At 44.8% G+C, this 21,114-nt stretch overlaps 1 protein-coding gene across 1 annotated transcript in view; it reads right to left on the reverse strand.

The window, feature by feature from the left end:
- The window catches only part of TMEM192 (transmembrane protein 192), a 24,958-nt gene extending 24,843 nt beyond the window's left edge, over positions 1-115 (reverse strand). The window contains exon 1 of the mRNA XM_038755145.1: positions 61-115. Within this exon, the coding sequence (XP_038611073.1) occupies positions 61-84 (24 nt within the window). The 5' untranslated portion in view covers positions 85-115. The remainder of the gene's footprint in view (positions 1-60) is intronic.
- Positions 116-21,114: the final 20,999 nt, after the last annotated feature.

Consider the following 21,114-nt stretch of genomic DNA (forward strand, 5'->3'; position numbering starts at 1 on the left):
TCCCCCCGCCCGTCCTCCTCCCCTCCCCTCCTCCGCCCCCCTCCCCGCCGCCGCACTTACGTCGCCCGCCGCGGGCCCGGCCATCCCCGGCCTCCGCACCCTGGGGACCCGGGGACCCGACGCCGCCGCCGCCGCCGCCGCCGCCGCCCGCCGAGCAGGAGGAGGAGCAGGGCGGGCGGAGGGAGGGAGGGAGGGAGGGAGGGAGGGGCGGGGGGCCCAGCCGCTCCCCGCCCCCCCGCCCCGCCCCCCCCTCCGCTCCGCCCTCCTTCCATCCATCAATCAATCAATCCTATTTATTGAGCGCTTACTACGTGCAGAGCACTGCGCTAAGCGCTTGGGAAGCCCAACTTGGCAACATACAGAGACGGTCCCTACCCGACAGTGGGCTCACCGTCTAAAAGGGGGAGACGGAGAACGAAACCAAACATACTCACAAAATAAAATAAATGGGATGGATAAATAAATAGGATAGATATGTACAAGTAAAATAAATAAATAAATAAACGCCCTGCACCGCCCCCCGCTCAGCGCCGCGGACACCGCACCACCACACAGTCACACGCCCAGCCCACAGCGTCCTCACCAACTGCGGAGGGGAGACACTTTATTAAGCGCTTACTATGTGCGAAGCACTGTTCTAAGCGTTGGGGAGGATGCTAGGCGATCAGGTTGTCCCACGGGGGGCTCACGGCCTTCATCCCCATTTTACAGACGAGGTCGCTGAGGCCCAGAGAAGTTAAGTGGCTTGCCCAAAGTCGCAATCAATCAATCAATCAATCGTATTTATTGAGCGCTTACTATGTGCAGAGCACTGTACTAAGCGCTTGGGAAGCACAAATTGGCAACATATAGAGACAGTCCCTACCCAACAGTGGGCTCACAGTCTAAAAGGGGGAGACAGAGAAAAAAAAAACAAACATACTAACAAAATAAAATAAATAGAATAGATATGTACAAGTAAAATAAATAAATAAATAGAGTAATAAATATGTACAAACATATATACATATATACAGGTGCTGTGGGGAAGGGAAGGAGGTAAGATGGGGGGGACGGAGAGAGGGACAAGGGGGAGAGGAAGGAAGGGGCTCAGTCTGGGAAGGCCTCCTGGAGGAGGTGAGCTCTCAGCAGGGCCTTGAAGGGAGGAAGAGAGCGAGCTTGGCAGGTGGGCACACAGTCACACTCCCAGCCCACAGCCTCCTCGCCGCCCGCGGAGGGGAGACACTTTATTAAGCGCTTACTATGTGCAAAGCACTGTTCTAAGCGTTGGGGAGGATGCTAGGTGATCAGGTTGTCCCACGGGGGGCTCACAGCCTTCATCCCCATTTTACAGACGAGGTCACTGAGGCCCAGTGACTTGCCCAAAGTCACACAGCTGACAATTGGCAGAGCAGGGATTTGAACCCATGACCTCTGAATCCAAAGCCCGGGCTCTTTCCACTGAGCCACGCTGTTTTCTTTTATTATCTGCCTCCCCCACTTCTAGACTGTGTGCCCAGTAAATATGATTGAATGGATAATAAGGGTATTTGCTAAGCGCTTACTATGTGCCAAGCACTTTTCTAAGCGCTGGAGTGGATACAAGGTCATCAGGTTGACCCACGGGGGGCTCACGGCCTTCATCCCCATTTTACAGACGAGGTCGCTGAGGCCCAGAGAAGTTAAGTGACTTGCCCAAAGTCACACAGCCGACAGTTGGCAGAGCAGGGATTTGAACCCATGACCTCTGACTCCAAAGCCCGGGCTCTTTCCACTGAGCCACGCTGTTTTCTCTTGTTATCTGTCTCCCCCCTTCTAGACTGTGTGCCCAGTAAATATGATTGAATGGATAAAAATGGTATTTTCAAAGCACTGGAGTAGATACAAGGTCATCAGGTTGACCCACGTGGGGCTCACGGTCTTCATCTCCATTTTATTCATTCATTCAATCATATTTATTGAGCACTTACTGTGTGCAGAGCACTGCACTAAGCACTTGGAAAGTGCAATTCGGCAACATATAGAGACGGGCCCTACCCGACAACGGGCTCACGGTCTAGAAGGGGGGAGACAGACAACAAAACAAAAGCAGACAGGTGTCAATACCGTCAGAATAAATAGAATTATAGCTATATACACATCATTAATAGAGTAGTAAATATGTACAAATATATACAAGTGCTGTGGGGAGGGGAAGGGGGTAGGGCAGAGGGAGAGATACATACAGACTGAGCCCCTTCCTTCCTCTCCCCCTCGTCCCCCTCTCCATCCCCCCCATCTTACCTCCTTCCCTTCCCCAAAGCACCTGTATATATGTATATATGTTTGTACGTGTTTATTACTCTATTTATTTATTTATTTTACTTGTACATATCTATTTTATTTTGTTAATATGTTTTGTTTTGTTCTCTCTCTCTCCCCCTTCTAGACTGTGAGCCCACTGTTGGGTAGGGACCGTCTCTGTATGTTGCCAACTTGTACTTCCCAAGCCCTTAGTACAGTGCTCTGCACACAGTGAGTGCTCAATAAATACGATTGATTGATTGAGGTGAGCTCTCAGTAGAGCTTTGGAGGGAGAAAGAGAGCTAGTTTGGCCCGTTGTTTGGTAAGGAACGTCTCTATATATTGCCGACTTGTACTTCCCAAGCGCTTAGTATAGTGCTGTGCACACAGTAAGCACTCAATAAATATGAATGAATGAATGAATGGGGTCACTGAGGCCCAGAGAAGCTAAGTGACTTGCCCAAAGTCACACAGCTGACAAGTGCTTTGGGGCTGGGAGGGGGAAAGAGGAAAGGGAGAAATAAAATGACGGACATGGACAGAAGTGCTACGTCAGTCCAGGCCCGACCTTGCTACTACATCATTCATTCACTCATTCAATTGGATTTATTGAGCGCTTAGTGCGTGAAGAACACTGTACTAAGCGCTTGGGAAAGTGTGCTACAACACTAAACAGTGACTACTACTACTAATAATAATATTTGTTCATTCATTCAATCGTATTTATTGAGCGCTTACTGTGTGCAGCGCACTATACTAAGCGCTTGGGAAGTACAAGTTGGCAACATACAGAGACGGTCCCTACCCAACAACGGGCTCACAGTCGTTTACTATGTGCCAAGCACATTTATTGTACTCTTCCAGCTACTTAGTACAGTGCTTTGCACACAATAAATGCTCAATAAATGCCACTGATTGTTTAAAACCCTTAACCAGCTCTCCCCCTTCTATTTCACCTTGCTGATCTACTACAACCTACCCTGTTCACTTTGAACCTCCAACACCAATGTATTTACTGAGTCCTTGCTCACAGTCACACTCCAGTGAAACACTGGAGAAATATCAAGCTGTGCAAAATAGGCTATGGGATTCAATCAGTCCTTTGATCAATCAGTTATACTGATATTGAGTGTTTACTGCACACAGACCACCGTTCCATGCTTTTGGGAGAGACCTGGCTCAGTCCAGATGACACTGTTTTCCCCTGCTCTTCCTTCAATCAGTCAGTTGGTCAATCAGTCTTAGTTGCTGAGCCCTTACTATGTGCGGACCACTGTATAAGGGTGTGGGAGAGTATAACAGAGTTGGTAGTCACATTCCCTGCCCACAGCGAGCTTCCCAATGGGACTACACCCTCTCTCATCCCCTTGATTCACACACTCCTTGACCCACCCTGTTGCTTTCCTAACATCCCACCCCAGCATCCCTCAGCTTCTCTTCCTTTAAGCCCATTTCTTCCACCTCCTCCATCCACTACGATTACTAGCTAGTCATCTGCCGCCTTCCACTTTTCTGAGTGAATTTTGAGGCCTTCCTCACATTCGTTTTCTCCTGTTCATCCCCTACACTGATCTTTGGGGACTTGAATATCCTGCCGCCCACTTGTTATCCTCAACTCCACAGGCATCCTGTTCCACTCCTCATGACCCTAGATCATACACTGGATCTCATCATCTAGTCACTGCACCCCATTTCTACCCTCCCCATCTCTGAAATCCCACTCTCTGTCCCCAAGCTCCAACTTGCTACCTCCCCTGCCCACCAACTTCTCCCATCCTCAGGGAGAGGGCGCGTCTTATTATTTTGTCATTTCCAAAGCAACATTCTTTATTGCTCATAAAATATTTTTCCTCATTTCTTAGGCTTTTCTTCTTAAGAATATGAGATAACCAGAGAAAGAACTGGCTGGCAAGAGAGTTTCTACTGAACTACAATGTCGCTAACCCCCAAGGTCAAGAACTCTGAAATCCTGTTGTGTAATATCCTGTTAATCCACAGAGTTGTGCTGCTTCCCTATCTAGAGTTCAGTACTGTGCGCTCTAATAACACCTAATCTTCCTCAAGGACAATTTAGATAACTCTATTTGAGATCCGATCAACAAGTTCAAGACACACAAATGCTATTTTTCTAAAGTACTGAACGCCTGTCACCTAAAATAGAGATGCAGCGAGTGGAGTCAGAACAACCTGGGTTCTAGTCCCCGCTCTACCACTTGTCTGCTGTGTGACCTTGGGTAAATCACTTCACTTCCCTGTGTGTCATCTCATCTGTGAAATGGGGATTGAGACTGTTATCCCCATATGGGACAGGAACAGTGTCCAACCCAATTGGTTTGTAACTAACCCAACACTGAGTACGGTGCTCGGCATGTAGTAAGTGCTTAACAAATACCATGATTATTATGATTACTATTATTATTAATAATGATAATACCCCCCCATTTGTATGTTGTTGATGATGTGCACAAAATTTTTCATACTATGAAGTGCTAGCACTTGTTCATCAGCAATTATAATAAAATCACCGAACCCTCTTACTGGTGCATTCATTAAACTTTTTAAAATTAAAATCCTACTGTTTTCCCAATTGAAAATATTGAATGGGCTCATTCTACTTATACGCTGGAGAGTGTTAACTAAAGCATGCTATCTCCTACTGGAGGTTTATTTTAGTGGTTATTGTTTAGTGTAAGTTCTTTGAGGAATCCATCTATTAAGATGATTTTACTCTCTCAAGTTTGACTTATTCTTTATCAAATAAATGTTTAATAAAGATACTGATGGATTGATTGACCAAAGAGTACTTTTTTTGTTTATGCCTATCTTGGGCTCTCAGGAACTCATACTTAAAGCAAGGTGATATTAAAGCATTTCAAACCAAACACAAAAAGGACAAAGAAATTTCGTGTTATTTTAGGGCGAGAGAGACCTGCCTCAGAGTCCGCAGCCCAGAATAAGAGTGGCAATTGACTTTTTCTCACCGACTCACCACAGAGCTCTGAAAAAGGGCTTAATCTCTAGGTCATTCACTTTTTCCTACTGTTCCTGTAAGGTAGGTACAAAAGCACTTACATGCTTGGGGTGGAATATGGTAAAAAGTAACGCAAGTACCCTGAGATCCCAAGATGAAAAGCTTCTTGAAAATGGTAAAATAATAAAGCAAAAATGTCCAGTGAAATAATTCTTCTCCTCTGTTGGTGAAGGTCATAGCATAGGAAATGGTCAAGTAAAATGTATTGGTATTTAAAATTTCATAAGAAATGAATAGCCTTACTAAGCCATAAATTGGGTTGATGAAATATTCTCATTCTACAGGTAGATTTGCCATCCTGCATGTGTGCATGAATATACAAGGTGCCCTCTGCCTTTTTATAATAATAATAATGGCATTTGTTAAGCGCTTACTATATGCAAAGCACTGGAGGAACAGAACTCGCTTTACAACATCTGTAAAAGACAGGGCAACAGTAAGCTGAATTTCCTTTGTCTTTCCTTCTGGAATAGAGGCTGGCCTATCCAAATATTAGCCAAATCCCAACTCCCACTGAGACACCAGCACCATTAAGGGGGCAGGAAAATGGAGCGAGGACAAGTAACGGTTAAAAAACAGGCTGCGAACACAAATTTTTATGAAAACAGTCTATTCTGACCAAATCTCAGCTATTTCCTTTCAACACCGGGGTCATGACCTGTCCCCATTTTTATTTTCTCTTGACCGGGAAGGCCCAGGCAGCCGGAAGGTCAAGGGATCGAAAGGGGTGCGGAGAGACTCTGTCAAAGTTCAGGAATGCAATAGCTGCCTCCGTGGCCGAGGCTGCCACATTCCCAAGATTTTCAAACTGCCTGGGTAAATTAGATAGCAGCGGAGACCTTATTAGCTTAGCAGCTGCTGGGGCCAAGCTCTCCTCCCCCTCGGCCTTAGTCACGGAGTCTGGAAACCTCCCTACGCTGTGAAAAGACATTCCATTTGAAGTAATAGTAGCAGAAGTGGTAGGAGCAGTAAGGGTGTTTACTAAGAGAAGCAGCGTGGCTTAACGGAAAGAACACGGTCTTGGAAGTCGGAGGACGTGGGTTCTAATGTCGGCCCCATCACTTATCTGCTGTGTGATCTTGGGCAAGCCACTTAACTTCTCTTTTCGTTCACTTGTCAGCTGGGTGACCTTGGGGAAGCCACTTAACTTATCTGTGCCTCAGTTACCTCATCTGTAAAATGGCAATTAAGACTGTGAGCCCCACATGGGACAACCTGATCACCCTGTATCCCCCCAGAACTTAGAACAGTGCTTCGCACCTAGTAAGTGCTTAACAAATACCATCATCATCATCATAATTCCATTGTATTTATTGAATTTATTTCTCTGTGCCTCAGTTACCTCATCTGTAAAATGGGGATTAAGACTGTGAGCCACACGTGAGACACCCCGAGTACCTTGTATCTACCCCAGTGCTTGGAACAGTGCTTGGCTCCACAGTAAGCTCTTAACATATACTCCAATTATTATTAAGCACTTATTGTGTGGAGAGTACTATGTGGGGGAAAAAACACAGGTGGGAACAGAGGAGAGAGACTCTTAGGTGCTGCCCACATCTAAAATGTCATTTGATTCATGTCTCCCCACTCTTCAGGGATAGTGTCTACTTGTATGGTACTCTTCCATACCATAGAGTACCAATGGAGTGCTTAGTACAGTGCTCTGAATGCAATAAGCACTCAATCAATGCCACTGATTGACTAATTGATCCTCAAATGCGTTCAGTGGATACCTCTTCACATCAAGCAGGGACTCTTGTCCTCAAGCCACTCAATCAGCTCTCTCTTCCTACTTATCAACTCTCTTCTCTCACTCCACCTCACACTTTTCAATCCAGTGTAGCTCACTTCTTCAGTGTGTGTGGCTTTCATCTCTCCTGTCTCTGCCTTTGTGCTAATGTCCTTCCTCCGGTAACTCCCTCCTTCTTCAAACCCGTGAGTCCACAACTCTCTCTGAAATCAAATTTCTTCCAGGTTGCTTTCGCCGAAACATTTTTCTTCTTCCTATATATCCACCTTCTGTCACCTCAGCACTCCTGTGCTGATTATGCACTTAGCCATAGTATTCCGTAATGTGGTACACTTACTTTTCTACATATCTGCCTCTGTTAATATTTTGTGTCCGTCTTCCCTGCCAGTTTTTTTAATGGTACTTATTAAGTGCTCATTATGTGCCAAGCACTGTACTAAGCAATGGGGTAGATGCAAGATAATCAGTTTTGGCCTAATCTCTGTCCTACAAGGAGCTCACTGTTTAAATCGGCGGGAGGAGGATTTAATCCCTATTTCACAGACGAGGTAACTGAGGCACAGAGAATTTAAGTGACTTGCCCAAGGTCCCAGAGCAGACAAGTGGGTGGCTCAGTGGAAAGAGCCTGGGCTTGGGAGTCAGAGGTCGTGGGTTCTAATCCCGGCTCTGCCACTTGTCATTCAATAAATTCAATCGTATTTTTTGAGCGCTTACTGTGTGCACAGCACTGTACTAAGCGCTTAAGTCTGCTGTGGGACTTTGGGCAAGTCGCTTCACTTCTCTTTGCCTCAGTTACGTCATCTGTAAAATGGGGATGAAGACTGTGAGCCCTGCGTGGGACAACTTGATTACCTTGTATCTACCCCAGTGCTTAGAACAGTGCTTGGCACATAGTAAGTGCAAAACAAATGCCATCATTATTATTATTATTAAGTGATAGAGCTAGGATTAGGACCCAGTTCCTTCGACTCCCGGGTCCAGCTCTTCCCACTAGGGAATGCTGCTTCTCTTACCTGGAAGCTCCTTGAGGATCACATCTTTTAACTTTATCATGTTCTATCAAGCAGATAGTACAGTGCTTTGCACACAGTAAGTGCTCAATCAATAGGATGAATCTATTGATGTGCAGAGCGTGGCTGAGGAGAAAAGGGCTAGGAGGAGCTCCTTCTCTTATTTGTATTCCCCAAACCACAGCTTCTAGGGAAAGTGCTCCAGTCACTCTGTTGATTACAGACCAGTCAGTGGAATTTTTTTTGCCAAATTTGAATTGGGATCATAGAATCTGCAGTTCACTAAATCTCCAAGACTCTCTCCCGACTTCCTCTCCCTCTTCATGATTTCTTCTGCAATCCTCACCCGCGATGGACAGGAGGGAAAACTGGAGAAATGTATTCACCCTTGTCAAACTCACATTGAATCGTCCTGCACTGGGCTATCTGTCCAGGCATTTCCTGAGTCCTCCCATCTCACTGGAGGTTATGGTAAGAGGTAGCTACAACAGTGGTGGTAGTACTAGTAATACTACTACTTACTACTTACTAGTAAATACTAGTAGTAGTGGTAGTAGTAGTAAATGTTGTTTCAGCAGTAGTAGCAGCAGCTGCAACATGTATTGAGTGCCAACTTGGTGCAGTCCTATGTACTACAGAAACAATGTGGCTCAGTAGAAAAAGCCCAGGCTTGGGAGTCAGAGGTCATAGGTTCTAATCCCGGCTCTGCCACTTGTCTGCTGTGGGACTTTGGGCAAGTCATTTAATTTCTCCGGGCCACAGTTCCCTCATCTGTAAAATGGGGATGAAGCCTGAGAGCCCCAGATGGGACAACCTGATTACCTTGTATTCCCCCCTACCAGTGCTTAGAACAGTGCTCGGCACATAGTAAGAACTTAACAAATACCATCGTTATTATTGCTAGGCTGTTGAGAAGTACAGAACAGAGAAGTGACACGTTCCCTGTCCTCAAGGAGCTTACACCTTAATGGACAGAGCTGGGAGACTTAGAGAAGAAGCGTGGCCTAATGGAAAGAGCATGACCTTGGAAGTCAAAGGACCTGGTTCTAATTCTGGCTCTGCCAACTATCTGTTGTGTAGCTTTGGGAAAGTCACTTAACTTCTCTGTGCCTCAGTTCCCTCATACGTAAAATGAGGATTAGGACTGGTACATAGTAAGTGCCCAATAAGTACCATAAAACATGTGGGACAGGGACCATGTCTGAGCTGATTATTTTGTACCTACCACAGTGCTCAGAACAGTGCTTATTATTATTCCACTATTCGTAAGCATTTTAAGTCTGCCTCCCCTATGAGAGGGTAAGCTCCTTGTGGGCAAGGAATGTATTTTAGGCTTTAATTGTACTTTTGTGCTCAGTATAGTGCCTTGCACTTGGTGCTCAATAAATGTCATTGTTGCTGCGACTACTATTACTACTAACACTACTATAGACATTTTCCCAGTTCCCTGAATCTTCCTTACTCCTAAAATGCCACTTCCAATGCTGAATTTAAGTACCCAGAGGGACATTTTTTTTCCACTGCACAGTGAAAACAGCAGATACAACATCAGACAAGTGATTGTTGCTTGCATCTTCCTGGGTAAGAGGGGAATTGATCTCTTTATATTTTATTTTTTATGACCCTAGGCTTGGGAGTGTGCAAGTAGCAGGAGCCCACTGAAGGGAAACTTTGGCATTTTACTGTCACAACTTGCTTAGGAAACACCATCCTGACGCCTTGTAGCATGGCGAGCATTCAAAAGGCTCTCCATATACCATACTGTGGATCGACAGAAAAGCTATTTGATCAGCAGTTAACAAGCTAGAGAAAAGGGGTGTCTTGTCAGAGAGATTAAAAGGTCCATTTTGTTTTACGGTCTATAAATAATTGAGCAATATGTGAGGACTGGGCATCGATTAATTGGAGGAAAACAGAGGAAGGGGTTTGGAAGAGAATAGGACTACCCAGAATCCTGTTCATCTATGTAGCAATTTAGGTTCATGGATCTAAACTGTAATGTCTTCCCCCACAAAAAGATACCGGCTATTTACGTCCCTGGAATTTTGTCAGGAAGAATGTTGGACATGCTTTGAAGGCCTCTGAAAATAGAAAAGGCCAATGAGCTGAAAGCCTGCTGCAGTTTCTGCAGTGATTAATTTTGTTTCCTCTTGGAGATAGTAGGACAATAGAGGATGAAAAGGAGAAGGAGGAAGAAGAGTAGAGGGAAAAGGTGCGGGGGGCAGGGGGGAGAAGAGATAGGGAAGAAAAGAGGAGGTTTAATTCCTTCTTCAGCAATTGGGAAAGTTGTAGAAATCCCTCAGTCTCCCAGGAAGTGGAGGAGTAGTGACCTTTGAATGTCCATTGCTTACTAAAGCAAGCACCTATGGTTACCAAACCTCATTCCAGCTCACAGAGAAAGGGTTTTACCGTGACATGTATTGAAAATGAAGCCTAGAAAAATTTTGTCTTTGCCCTTTCCTGTCCCAGGCCTCATTGGTCCTGGGACTACCTTCTCCCCCTGGCATTTTCCCGCTTATGTCCCTCCTACACTAGAGTCCTGTCAGCCAGATTTTCAGAGTCCAACTTGAGCCCAACTTTCTCCAGCCTTCAGCCTTACTAATTTTGAAGTGCACCCTACCCCAAATCCTAAAATTTTTGAAGACTTTCCCATGGGTGGGGCTGGACTGATTTTTAAAGGGAACCCTCCCCCTCGAGGGATGCCAAAAGCTTTGATTTCCCAGCTGGCTTGTCTCAGCTAATCAATTCATCATCAACAATGTTCCTTGAACGTTGACTCTGGGTTGAGCACTGTACTCAGAGCTTGTGAGAATACAATAGAGTAGATACAATCTCTGCCCACTCAAGGAGTTTACTGTCTATTCAGGGGACAGACACTAAAATAAATTGCCTATAGGGGAATCAGTTGATTACGAAAATACATACGAAAGTGCTCTGGGTGGGGAAGGAGGTGGGGAGAGTACTTAAGTGTTTAGGAGATGAAGACTCAAGCCCATAGGTGATGGACTGAGTGGTTGGGGGAAGTGAGGATTACAGGGTGAGGGGGTGATTTGTCAGGGAATGCCTCCTGGAGGAGATATGATCTTTAATAGGGCTTGGAAGCTGAAGAGAGTGATGGTCTGTTGACAATGAAGAGGGAAGGCATGAACAATCACAATAATAATAGTAATTGTGGTATTTGTTAAGTGCTTATTATGTGCCAGATATGCTACTAAGTGCTGGGGTGCGAAAGAGCAAATCGGTTCGGACACAGTCCCTGTCCCACATGGGTCTCATGGTTTCATTCCCCATTTTACAGCTGAGGGAACTGAGGCCCAGAGAAGTGAAGTGACTTGCCCAAGGTCACACAGAAGACAAGTGATGGTGAATAGGTCGACATTAGAGGAGTGAAGTGTGTGGGAGAGGAGGGAGGGACTCAACAGGGAAAAGCCTAGGAGCTAACTGCACCGAGCAGCAGGCCGCCGGGGAGGATGGCAGGGAGCAAATCATCCTCTTTCTAAATTACCCACGTTAATGGCCCCCTACTTGTCCTAGTCCCCAAACCATCTGAATCTAGAGTATTTACTCCCCTAAGTCTTCTCAAGAAAGAGCCTAAAGCACCCTGATTGATCACACAGGGGAAAAGACGAAATTCAAAAAATACCCCTGGGCGAATCCGATGGAACCGAGAAGGCAAGCACACTCCAGAGAAGGCAGCAATGGCTCTGTGATGGAAGCAGCTCAAATGGGCTTAAGGAGCTTTTCCATCTCCAGCCTTTAAATAATGCAGAACTACTAAGATTCCAGCCAAACACTCCTATTACCTACCTTTAAGCTCCCCATAAGGGAATTAGATGCCCTGTGAAAAGAAAAAGTTTTAAGAAGGCATTATCCCTGGATGCTAGGGAAAGTGGCTTTCAGGAGAAGATTCTGGGGCCATTGGAAGATAGAGGCTTGAGAGAATCATGTGGATAATTCAGCCTCCTTAGCCTCTGCATGGTTGTCTCCATTTCGTCGTGTCTGTCGAGAACTGAAGGTAACGACGACTGCACCGTGAATGCAATGACTCCATCACATTGAAACAGGTTTCACCCCTATCACACACAAAAACATCCCGCTTTATAATACTGGTCAGTATCCTGAGTGAGTTCATACACTTCCCAGAGTGAGCGATTGTTGCCCCGGAATTAAGAATGACACGGGGCCAATCAGACATAAAGAATATATAAATATACTAGATGCCTAAAGAGTCTTGGTTTTCCCCATTTTGAACAACTCAAGAAATGGGATAGCTTAGTGGAAAGAACATGGACCAGACAGCCCAAGTCCCTGAGTTCTAATTCTGACTCTGACACCTGCCGCTGTGTGACCTTGAACAAGTCCCTTAACTTCTTTGTGCATCAGTTCTTTCATCTGTAAAATGGGGATTCAATACCTGTTCACCCACCTATTGAGAATGTGACCTCCATGAAAGACATGGACCTGATTGGTTTGTATCTATCCCATGGCTTAGTACAGTACACGGCGTACAGTAAGCTTTAATAAAACATCATTAACACAACTGTCAACGCAGCTAGGTGTACTTCTTTACATTCGTATATATATATGACTTTGACTCCAAAGCCGGGCCTCTTTCCACTGAGCCATGCTGCTTCCCCCAATTAATTCATTAATTATACCCATGTATTGATCATTACAGTTTGCCATTTTTTAACAACAATCTGACAGGACTCTTTGTTTTTAACCCCTAGTGGCCCTCTGTGAATAGCTGTGAATATACAAATATATACATATACACCCACATATATATATACACACATAGAGGTATTTATATATTATATATATATCAATCTATTTATTGAGCACTTACTATGTGCAGAGCACTGTACTAAGTGGTTGGGAGAGTACATGACTGAGCCCCCTTTTTCCTCTCCTCCACCCCATCCCCCCCGCCCTACCTCCTTCCCCTCCCCACAGCACCTGTTTGTTCAGATTTATTACTCTGTTTATTTTACTTGTACATATTTACTATTCTATTTATTTTGTTAATGATGTGCATCCAGCTTTAATTCTATTTGTTCTGATGACTTGACACCTGTCCACATGTTTTGTTTTGTTGTTTGTCTCCCCCTTCTTCGTTGTTGGGTACGGACCGTCTGTATATGTTGCCAGCTTGTACTACCCAAGCACTTGGTACAGTGCTCTGCACACAGTAAGTGCTCAATAAATACGATTGAATGGATGAATGAATTAGCAGTCCCATTCCCTGTCCATAGCAAGCTTACAGTCTAGAGACAAGTTTAATATTTGTTAAACACTTACCATGTTCCAGGAACTGTACTAAGCAGTGGGGTAGATACAAAGCAATTAGATTGGACACAGTCCATGACCCTCATGGGGATCACAGTCTTTGTCCCCATTTTACAGATGAGGTAGCTGAGGCCCAGAGAAGTTAAGTGACTTTCCCAAGATCACACAGCAGAGCTGGAATTAGAACCCAGGTCCATATTTTCTCAGCATTCCTCCACCGTGCACTAGTATGATTAAACTGGGAAAATAAGTCTTAAGATTTATACACCATCAGGTAACTTTGGTGGTTAGGCCAGACTGCAGAGGGATAATTACTCTACCTAGTCAGGCGCTACTATCATCAGGTAATCATGGGAGGTAAGTGACTTGCCCAAAGTCACACAACTGACAAGTGGCGGAGCCTGGATTTGAACCGATGACCTCTTACTCTAAAGCTCGGCCTCTTTCCACTGAGCTACGCTGCTTCCCCCAATTAATTAATTATAACCATGTATTTATAATCACAGTTTGCAATTTTTCAACAACAATCTGACAGATCTCTTAGTTTTTAACCCCTAGTGGCCCTCTGTAAATAGCTTTTACAGTCTCGCTGGTTGAATGGAGCAGATTGGGGGTACAACCAGGATGCTATCAACCAAAACAGCTGCCCTGGAGCCTACACTCTGACAGGCTACCTATGTCCTGCCACAGCCAGGACTTTTCCTGACCCAAACCATCAGAGTTTAAGTGTATCTTGACACCCCTAACCTTCTGCACTCAGTCAGAAATGCTTTCAGCTGGTGAGAACATCTGAGCCCATCAGCTGGAGCTCAACAGGTGTAAAGTGGGGAACTGGAGTTGGGGGAATGTTAAAAGTCCCTGGGAAGAAGAAGTAGGCTTCTATTACTCTCTGCCTCTGAACCCGAATCAAGTTAGAGCCTCCCCTCTTCTTGGGGCATGTGTTTGGAAGAAAATGGAAAACAGATAAGTGACTTTGAGAAATATTTAGGGGAATGGGGAACCTGGGTTGAGTTACGGAACCAGTCTAGGCTGAGGTTTGGATTTTGTACCGGAAGTTGGTTTTATGTTCCTTTTGAGCCTGTGGTGAACCATTTGTAGTCATTGTAACTAATTCCATTGTTACTTAGGGATTTTCTATTAAGAGTAAACCACTTTTACCTCTCTCTAATATACAAATGGAGGTATGCATATGCTGAGAATTTGAGGAGAGGTTGGAAGTTAAGAATGATGATGATGTTGGCATTTATTAAGTGCTTACTATGTACAAAGCACAGTTCTAAGCACTGGGGAGGTTACAAGGTGATCAGGTTGTCCTACATGGGGCTCACAATCTTAATCCCCATTTTACAGTTGAGGGAACTGAGGCACAGAGAAGTTAAGTGACTTGCCCGAAGTCACAGAGCTGACAATTGGTGGAGTTGAGATTTGAACCCATGACCTCTGACTCCTCCAAAGCTCGTGCTCTTTTCCGTTGAGTGTTGCTGCTCTCTCTGATCTCCCACATATGGCCCTCATTTGTAGTAGGGCCAGAGAGTGGAACCCCAAACTATTCCCATATCTCTTGGGGGGGCTAAATCTTAAAGATACAAAATGGTGGCAGCAACTTCCCAAAACTGGATAGGATATTTATGTAGACAGGTAATAGAGAACATCAGCTGGAAACATTTCTGACTGAGTGCAGAAGGTTAGAGGGGTCAAGGTACACTTAAACTCTGATGGTTTCGGTCAGGAAAAGTCCTGGCTGTGGCAGGATATAGGTAACATCTCAGAGTGTAGGTTCCAGGGGAGCTGTTTTGATTGATAACATCCTGGCTGTACCCCCAATCTGATCCATGTTGGGGAGGGAAGCCTTCCAATCCAACCAGCGTGACTGTGAAAAGCTATTCACAGAGGGCCAGTAGGGGTTAAAAACTAAGAGGTCTGTCAGAGTGGTGTTAAAAAATTGCAAACTGTAAGTATCGATACATGGTTATGATTCATAATGAAGTTTATCCATGCACTTATATCTTCTACATCATAATAATAATGACGGTATTTGTTAAGTGCTTACTATGTGCCAAACGCTGTTCTAAATCCTGGGGTAGATGCAAGGTAATCAAGTTGTCCCACATGGCGCTCACAGTCTTAATCCCCATTTTAAAGATGAGGTAACTGAGGCACAGAGAAGTTAAGTGAGTTGCCTAAAGTCACACAGCTGATAAGTGGCAGAGCCAGGATTAGAACCCATGGTTTCTGACTCCCAAATCCGGGCTCTTTCCTCTAAGCCATGCTGCTTCTTAGTCATCTTATATTTCTATTCTCAACTAAAGACTAGAATCTCTAGCATGCTGCAATTTCACCAGAAATGGTGAAAATAATAGCATTTAGAGGGCAGAGTCTTGCTCTAGAGAAGTCATTTATTTAGCATTGTGTGATCAATTCTGTTATTGATGATGGTGATCAAAACTGTTGGTTCACTAATAGGGCTTTAACAAGATTAGACAATTAGTTTACCTAGGCTATTAATGCTTTTCGTGAAGAAGTAGAGATGGCAAAGCTGACTCCTTTACTCTCATTAGTGGATTTATTTTCAAAGGATTTACTTTTAAATGGATTGCTATTTCATTAACCGTGGGTAGAACTCTCAGGATCCCTTAGGCTACCAATCGTGTGAGTTAAGGGACATAAAAATGGAAAAAGCGTTACAAGGTCAGCCCAGTGGCCCCTCCAGTTCAAGATTCTGTCCCTAGGAGCAGAAACAGGAAACCTCCAGGGGCTGTGATTTGCTGAAGAGCCATTTGTTTGGACTACAAATGTGTCTGAGTGCTTTAAAGAGTCTATCAAAACCCAGTAGAAGAGGTTGAACTGCAACCCAAGGTGGCATTGTCTGCCCTGTGATTGACATCAACTAGCCACATGGCCCAATCTGAAGCCAGACTGGTATATGCCACCCCTTCTCCCCACACATGTGCTCATGGGGGCTCCATGGAGGCATGGGCATGGCCCGATATAGATGGCCCCGAGGCACAGGACTCCTCTCAGAGGGATCAGCTCAGGCCAAGGCCAGCCGGGATGGAGGAAAGGGCCACCTTCCCCCACTGCACTGGGCAGTGGCTGCAGCATTCTCTGGCCTAAGGATCAACCCATTTCCTGGACAGCTGCTGGGCCTGGGGAGTTTACCTTTTGTCAGTTTCATAAATGAAAAGAAAGCAAAGATGAAGCTTCTCCCTTTGACCCTTGTGGGGATGCAATCCCAGCCCACCACATGATGGTGGTGGTCTGGAGAGGAGCCACAGGTGCTTTCTTGCTTTGAGGGGAGGAAAAGGAAGGGCACCGCTACTCCAAAGCCTGGGCTGGTGAGTGGGGAGATGGGCCTCTTTGTCCCTGAGTGGGTGTCACGATCTGTCACAAGAAGCCGGGACCCAGCTGCTTTGCTCTGTGTCCATCCCCCAGGCTAGCGGGTCCCCCGTGGACAGTCTGCATCCCTCGATCCATGTGCTCATGGTCGGCCTGTGTCCTTTTCTTCTGAGCTTCATGAAAAGTCCCATCCAGCTCTTCCCCAGCACCACCCCCAGTCAGAAGATTATGTGACCTTATACTTTAGGAATACAATCAATCAGAAGCAGCTATAAACTGCTAGTTCATCATGTTGTCTTGAAGGATTGGCCCTATTAACACGCTAAGCACAAAATGAGTCAATTTGTCATGGAACCCACCTGCAACTGGTGTCCCTCTCCCATCCCCTCATGTCTGGTGGCACTCCAGACCCCCAGGAGGACCAGGCTAGGAAGACATTGTCACTACCGCAGTTCCAAGCCACATCTGAGCACATCGTTGGGTAGGGACCATCTCTATACGTTGCTGACTTGTACTTCCCAAGCGCTTAGTACAGTGCTCTGCACACAGTAAGCGCTCAATTAATACAATTGAATGAGTGAATATGAACTGGGAGCTTTGGAAAACTCTCTGGATTGCTGATGGAGATGGATATTAAAATAAATTGCAGACAGGGGCAATAGCAAAGTGAGGGTATATACATAAATGGGAGCTGGGGTGAATATCAACTCAAACTGTACAGATCCAAGAGCAGAGGCGACATAAGCGAGAGGGAGTAGGGGAAATGCGGACTTAGCCGGGGAAGGCCTCGTGGAGGGGATGTGATTTGAATTCATTTGATTGTATTTATTAAGTGTTCACTGTGTGCAGAGCACTGTACTAAGCGCTTGGGAAAATACAGCACAGCAATAAACAGTGACATTCTCTGCCCACAACGAGCTCACAGTGTAGATGTGGGTGCAGACAGACATGAATAAAGCTTTGAAGGTGGTCTGATGGATAATAATAACAATAATAATTGGCATTTGTTAAGCGCTTACTATGTGCAAAGCACTGTTCTAAGCGCTGGGGAGTTGCAAGGTGATCAGGTTGTCCCACGGGGGGCTCACAGTCTTAATCCCCATTTTACAGATGAGGGAACTGAGGCCCAGAGAAGTTAAATGACTTGCCCAAAGTCACACAGCTGACAGTTGGTGGAGCCGGGATTTGAACCCATGACTTCTGACTCCAAAGTTCGTGCTCTGTCCACTGGGCCACCCAGGCCAGAGAGAGGATATAGGCAAGGTGTAGAAGTGGGAGAGAGATGAGAGTCTGTTTTGGACATTAGGGGAGCTTAGTGTGTGTAGGCTGGGTTGTAGTAGAACAGCTAGGTACGATAGAAAGGGAGAGCAGATTGAGTGTCCTATAGCCGATAATAATAATAATGGCATTTATTAAGCACTTACTATGTGCAAAGCACTGTTCTAAGTGCTGTGGAGGTTACAAGGTGATCAGGTTGTCCCATGGGGGGCTCACAGTCTTAATCTCCATTTTACAGATGAGGTAACTGAGGCACAGAGAAGTTGTGACTTGCCCAAAGTCATACAGCTGACAATTGGCGGAGCCGGGATTTGAACCCGTGACCTCTGACTCCAAAGCCCATGCTCTTTCCACTGATGATTAGAAGTTTCCGTTAGATGTGGAAGTGGATGGGCAACCACTGAAGGCTTTTGGGGATGGGGAGATATTCATTCAGTCATTTATTGAGCGCTTACTGTGTTCAGAGCACTGTACTAAGCACTTCTGGACTGAGCTTCCTTAGGAAAGTAATCAGGACAACAGAGTGAAGTATAAACTGAGACAGGAGGCAGAGAGGTCATTGAGAAGGCTGATAGAATAGTCAAGGTGTGATATAAGAAGTGCTTGGATCAGTGTGGTAGCAGTTAGGATAGAGAGGAAATGCAGACTTTAGAGATGTTGTGAAAGTAGAACCAACAGGCTCCGGTGACAGACTGAATATGTGAGTCGAATGAGAGAGATGAGTCAAGGATAATGCTTGTGAGATGGGAAGGTTGGTGGTGTCGTCTACATTGATCTGAATGTCGGGGGGAACAGAGTGTGGGGAAAATGGGAGCTCTGTTTTGGACACAAGTCTAAGAACAACTTTCAGTGCCTGCTCCACATCTTGGAAATGTGGAGACTTATTTTGCTTCTGTGTTTAGGAGTGTGTGAATAGCTTCTGCCTGAGTCTACAAGTTAGAATTGAACCTTTTATGTGCAGGGATTTGAGCAGAAGTCTAGGGCAGGGATAATGTCTACTAACTCTATTGTACTCTCCTGAGCGCTTATTACAGTTCTCTGCATACAGTAGGTGATCAATATACACTATGTGCATTTAGCTTTAATTTTATTTGTTCTGATGATTTGACACCTGTCCACATGTTTTGTTTTGTTGTCTGTCTCCCCCTTCTAGACTGTGAGCCCATTGCTGGGGAGGGACCGTCTCTATATGTTGCCGACTTGTACTTCCCAAGCGCTTAGTACAGGGCTCTGCACACAGTAAGTGCTCAATAAATACAATTGAATGAATGAATGAATGAAAATCCTTGGCTGTTGGTAATAGGTGGCAGTTCTACAGCTATTAAAAAAAAACTTTAACCAAAGGTTAGTGTGTTTGAGCAAAACCATGTCTAACCTGTCCAATAAAATCCTCTATTAACAATTTCCCACAATTATTAACGGTTAACAATTAAGTTATTTTAGATGCTTAATGCCAATTGACTGCCTGTATTCTAAGATTGTATTGGTGGTGATATTGTTCAGTCATGAAGCTGCTGAAGCCAGATGTGGTGTTTTGGGATAGATTTCGGCCTCCCCGCCTAATACAGTTATATTCCTCTCTTGAACGTCTCTGAAATCTAGGAATTGCAAATACTGAGAAGCAGCACGGTCTAGTGGAAAGAGCATGGAACCGGGTTTAATCTAATGCCACTTGCCTGCTGTGTGAGGATGGTCATATCACTTAACTTTGTGACCCAGTTTCCTCATCTATAAAATGAGAATTCAATATCATTTTCCCTCCCCCTTAGGCTGTGAACCTCATATGAAACACAGGATGTGTTCAACCAAATTAACTTATAACTACCCCAGTGCTTAATACAGGGTTGTCAAAAAGTAAGTGCTTAACAAATGCCACAATAATTACTATTAGGATATCAATAATCTACCTGGGATTTTGCTGCTACTCTTTGAGATGTATAATAACTACAACATTAGTTCTTTGGTTTTGGACTATAAAACCAACTCTCAGTGATAATAAAAATTAAAGCACCAAGGTAATTAATAATAATAATAATGGCATTTATTAAGTACTTATGTGCAAAGCACTGTTCTAAGCACTGGGGAGGTTACAAAGTGATCAAGTTGTCCCGCTTGGGGCTCACAGTCTTAATCCCCATTTTACAGATGAGGTAACTGAGGCAAAGAGAAGTTAAGTGACTTGCCCAAAGTCACACAACTGACCAGTGGCAGAGCTGGGATTTGAACCCATGACCTCTGACTCCAAAGCCCGTGCTCTTTCCACTGAGTCATGCTGCTTCTCTGAATCACAACTGATTATTTTGCCCAGGTCCTCAACCTTACAGTCACCATTTCAGCCAACTGTATTTGGAAGTTCAGTTCAAGATGCTGTGAAAGCAGAACCAACAGGCTCTGGTGACAGACCGAATATGTAGGTTGAATGAGAGAGATGAGTCAAGGATAATGCCAAGGTTACAGGCTTGTGAGATGGGAAGGATGGTGGTTTTATCTACAGTGTTAAGCACTTGAACTTTCAAGCTGCCATCACATCTGTCAGTTAGAATTTCTCCCAGTGCCAAACACCTACGATGCTGGTAAACGGGGCCACTGTGGGCCTTTGGTACCCACAGCAGAGCATAAAATCTTCACTCCCCTTCAGAAACTTGGTCTGCTCCTTGAAGAAACCAGTGGCTCTTCTGACCATAGCTGTTCACGCTGACAAGCAAGACCCCCCCATCTCCAGGGCTATTTTCATCTTTTTCTGGTTTTAAACAGTCAAAATACTTTCCTCTTGGATAAACTGTTGAAATGAAATAATGATTTCCAATCCCCATGAGAATGCTCTCTTAAGCTACCCTTCTTGACAGGACAATCTTTATAAATCACAGGTGTAATGATCTTATATCCTGGCTAATATAACTCAGCATTTCTGTCAAATGTCTTGCCTTCATCTTAATTTTCCGTGCTTTGGGTGTTTTTTTAATCCTTTCTCTTCGTCTGGTGTTAGCGTTCTTGTGTTATCCCTTACCTCATTTCCAAAATCTTTGGTTCTTCCTGAATGCTCTGTTTCTGCTGATTTGAGTCCAAGGGTTCACATTTCAAGCATCCAATAGAACAAGTTTTTTTCTGTTGCCTCACACTGATCTCTTCCACTGATTGTCTTGCACAATGTTATAATC

Source organism: Tachyglossus aculeatus, chromosome 12, assembly GCF_015852505.1.
Source record: "Tachyglossus aculeatus isolate mTacAcu1 chromosome 12, mTacAcu1.pri, whole genome shotgun sequence".
In the NCBI taxonomy this organism is placed as follows: Eukaryota; Metazoa; Chordata; class Mammalia; order Monotremata; family Tachyglossidae; genus Tachyglossus; species Tachyglossus aculeatus.